The sequence below is a fragment of the Juglans regia genome, chromosome 1 (genome assembly GCF_001411555.2).
Source record: "Juglans regia cultivar Chandler chromosome 1, Walnut 2.0, whole genome shotgun sequence".
NCBI classification, from domain to species: domain Eukaryota; kingdom Viridiplantae; phylum Streptophyta; class Magnoliopsida; order Fagales; family Juglandaceae; genus Juglans; species Juglans regia.
This window is the reverse complement of record NC_049901.1, coordinates 36,943,562-36,947,703: the sequence shown is the minus strand read 5'-3', so window position 1 is coordinate 36,947,703 and position 4,142 is coordinate 36,943,562. Positions and strand designations below refer to the sequence as shown.

At 33.0% G+C, this 4,142-nt stretch overlaps 1 protein-coding gene across 1 annotated transcript; it reads right to left on the bottom strand.

Annotated features, from left to right (window-relative positions):
• Positions 1–2,648: 2,648 nt before the first annotated feature.
• On the bottom strand, positions 2,649–3,917 carry LOC109009210. Its single transcript, XM_018989609.2, has one exon. The coding sequence runs from the start codon at positions 3,915–3,917 to the stop codon at positions 2,649–2,651; it is 1,269 nt and encodes a 422-aa protein (XP_018845154.2).
• Between the last annotated feature and the right edge of the window lie 225 nt (positions 3,918–4,142).

The window sequence follows — 4,142 nt, the reverse complement described above, 5'->3', positions numbered from 1 at the left end:
GAAAAGATATAGTAGGTACAAATTGTATATATATATAATAAAGTAAGAAAGGATTACCATTGACATAATGAAGTTGCAGCAGGGATGACAGGATTTAAGGTAAATACACTTGTTGGTTGAGACGAAAGAGAAAGACCTATATTATAAAGAAAAGAAATTTGTTAGTAGATAATGACATTCTATTTTTAATAAATGCTGATATTATAAGTTGTGTAATATACCATTGTATGAACCGACTTTTATACGTGTTGCGAGTAGAGTTGGCTTAGCTTCAATAATATCAAAGATTGTTCGGCATTCACCATCCACAAATCGACTCCACATAGTCAATCATATGGGCATTAGGCTGTAAAATTTAGGAGAAAGTATTTAAAAGTGTAACATGATGAAATAGTATTGAAAATAAGTTAATTAAAGAATTTATTAATATCACATATATAATTGAGAAATCTTTTTTACCTCTGGTCGATAACATATATTTCTTGAATTTTTGTTGGCCCATGTATTGAGGTAATTCCTCTAAGAGGTTTCATGTATATTGCGATCGCCATAATAGCTGTCCAATTATGTTAAAAAAAAATTTTGTGAAAACTGAATAAGAGTATCAAGATGTACGTTAAATATATCGATGTGATATTTACCTATTTCAGTTCCAGTGTCTTTGTAGTCATGTAGATTGGTGAATGAGATAATATCATATTCTGGTGGTTGTAATTCCACTTCGTCATCTGGAATGTTTTCGATGATTGTTCTTGAATTTAAGATGTACTGGTATTCATGCGCTTCAATTCTATGCCTGGGATCTAAAGGCTTGACATAAGCATTACTGATGTAGTAAGACCGGAAGATGTGTAACATGTCATTACGTAGGTCTATATCTTTGCCGAAAATTGTTGCTTGTAGTCGGTTGCCCTGCATAATATTGTATAAATGAATAGTTATTTGTATTCTATTGATTGTAAAATAGTATTTATTAAATATATATAAGATTTAATCTGAGAATATAGTTAGAATGAATCTATGTTATAAAGGAAAAACATATTTATTTTGGATATATCATGTGAAAGAATATAATATAAATATTAAGTATATTTTTGCAAGAATGATAATGATATCAATGTGTTACCTCAGGGTCTATCAATGTCAGATTTTGATATTTTGTCGGTGAATGTTGTGCAGTACGTTTGGGAGATTTGTCTGACACAATCATCTTGATGCTCCAATTTCTTGTACTTGGAGTAATGTCTTTGATTGATGTATAGATAGTCCGCATGTTGAAGCCTACTTATGAATGAAGAGAAAAAAAATATTAGTTTAAACAATTGAATTTAAATAAAACAATTTCAATAAAAGAATAATATTATTGTATTCAAATGGAAAAATTACATAATGGAAAAATAAATTGTATTCAAATGAGAGGTATATATTGAAATTTGATTACTTATAGAAGTTTATGATGTATATGCTAGTGTTAGTAATTCTTTATAAATAATATTATTTGTTTCAGCTTCTTCACAATCTTGAGTTGATACTGGTCTTATAAGAACTTTTACTGAAGCAGAAGTTTTGGCTCTTGATAGTGCTACATAGAGTTGGCCATGACAAAATACAGGTTGAGGCAAGTATACACCAACAAAATCTAATGTCTGTCCTTGTGCTTTATTTATTGTCATCGCAAAACTTAATCTGATAGGAAATTGTGTTCTTTTGAATGGAAAACCACTATTATCGTCTGCATTTGGCAAGAAATGAATCATTGGTATGAAAACTCTTTTTCCGGTGTGGTGACCAACTGCAATTTCAGCATCAATGATATTTCGTTCAAAGTTACGACAAATAAGACGTGTTCCATTGCATAAACCTTCTGAAGGATTGACATTTCTGAGTAACATGATAGGACAATTTTTTTTTAGTAACAGCTCATGAGGTGGAAGTCTATTTGGTGTCAATGTATTTAAAAAATCCTCCATGATTCCTTGTTCTGATGTATCAATCGTTTCATCGAAGCTATAGTATTGTGTAACTGTACCAGGAAATCTTTGAATAAGTATTGTATTTATCTCATCGACAGAGTTGTTCTTTGGTGTCAAGATAGCTCGATTTGTCATTTCGGATAAATTTTCTGAATAGCTGCCAATATCTTGGAAGACTGCATCGATCAGATCATCTAAAGACTCCACATCATTTTTGAAAGGAATGAGCATTTCATTGGAAATTTTGATCTTATTCTCAATTGTGATTGGTGTTGTTCCATTTTCGACCTGAAGTAAATAATTTGAGAAGTTTGGATCGAATCTTGCTCGCATATTTTCACTCAACCTAATCTTAGTTAAAGTAGACCACAAATATGACGATGCTAAACTGGCATTAACTTCTTCTTGTCTTGTGCCTTTACGAATCACAGGTAAGACTTGACGAAAATCTCCACCGAATACGATAATTTTTCCACCAAATGGTAATCTTGAATCAGTTATGTCTCGTAACATTTTATCCAATGCTTGCATACATTCTTTTCTAGACATAGGTGCTTCATCCCATATGATTAACTTTGCAAGACGTAACAATTTGGCAAGAGCACATTGTTTGCTTACACAACAAGTACTATTTTTGTCAAAATCTAATGGAATTTTGAAGCGTGAATGGGCTGTTCAACCCCCAGGTAAAATAGATGCAGCAACACCAGACGATGCAGTTGCAAGAGCAATTAAGTTTCTTGATCTTACTGTAGCGAGAAGTGCTTTATATAAGAATGTTTTCCCTGTTCCACCCGGACCATCAATGAAAAATGCAGCAGATTCATTTAGAAGTACTTTCTGCAAAATTGATTCATATGTGTGTTGTTGTTCAGAATTAAGACTCATCGAAGCCATAAGATCTTCTTCTGGCATCAGAACTGTAAATTCATCATTTATTTCTCTAACTTCAGTTTCGTTCTGATCAAAAGAGACATCATGTTCTATTAAATGAAACATGTTTATGTCTTTTCCCATCGATTCAAGTGTAGAAGAGATGCTTCGTAAGACTTTTGTCCTAATATCTGCTGATGTTGCAACACTTGTTTGGAAATCACTTGACATATCTTGTTCAAAATATTCCCAAAGTTCTCTAGGATTTGTTGGATTCCAGTATACTAAAATTGTTGCAAATAACCGTCTTAAACTGTGTGGTATTTGGTATAAGGAAGCCTCTTGCATACAATCTTGTAAACTGGTATCTCTTTGTAACAAACCATGTAATGTAGCTGCTTCACGAAAGGTTGGTGCAGTGACATTGCCAACTGTTTTGATGTGGTCAAATGATAAAGGGCCTCTTATATGATTTAACAATATCCGTAAGTAATACCTTTCACTTTCGAATGGACTTGCTGTAACAATGCGGCCTATAATAATTTTCTTCTTTCTTGGAGTCCATATTTTGTGTTGCTGGTTCCAAACAAAAGCTTCAGGAAATTCTTTGTACAGTAGGTTTCGTGCATTTTCATTAGCTTGATTTGTTGAAAAGAATTCAGTCAACATTGATTTTGCCGTAAAATCAGATCTCAGAACATTGTTAAGGTTGTCATGTGCATGAAAAGCTACCAGATGTTGATCTTCAAGATGTAGATGTAAACTGTAAACTGATGGATGCATTTCATTAAGAATAAAACCATATATTCTCCACATAGCTTCTGGTGGAGCAATCCATCTGGCTGATTGAAATTGTTGGATTTCATCTATATCTTGGATGTTTTGTCCAGGAATCAAGTTGAAAGCAACACGATCATGACCTTTATAAATGTACTTATAAAGGTATTTGACTGCTTTGATTGTTGAGCAAATTTCTACATTCAAGTGACAATCAAATTTTGCGAGGAGATATGGATTATGTGGAACAACCCAACGGTTATCTAAATCTTTACCTCTGACTTTGACAGTCATTCCATTATCACAACGTTTGTACTGTGGGAAACAATCGATTCCAACGGTTGTGTTAGGTACAAAACCTTTTGGAAAGTGGTTTTTACAACTGCCATTTGCTTTCATACACACATTGTTCGGATTCAGTACTCCACAGGGGCCATGCATCATATGTCTTTTTACTGTCTTGTGCAAATGTAGATTTCTTTCTCTGTCAGGTATTTCTGCTGATACAATTTCATCAAA

Bases quoted from the DNA above. Each gene is read 5' to 3' on its own strand.
- LOC109009210 (XM_018989609.2), bottom strand. From the start codon at position 3,917: ATGACTGTCAAAGTCAGAGGTAAAGATTTAGATAACCGTTGGGTTGTT.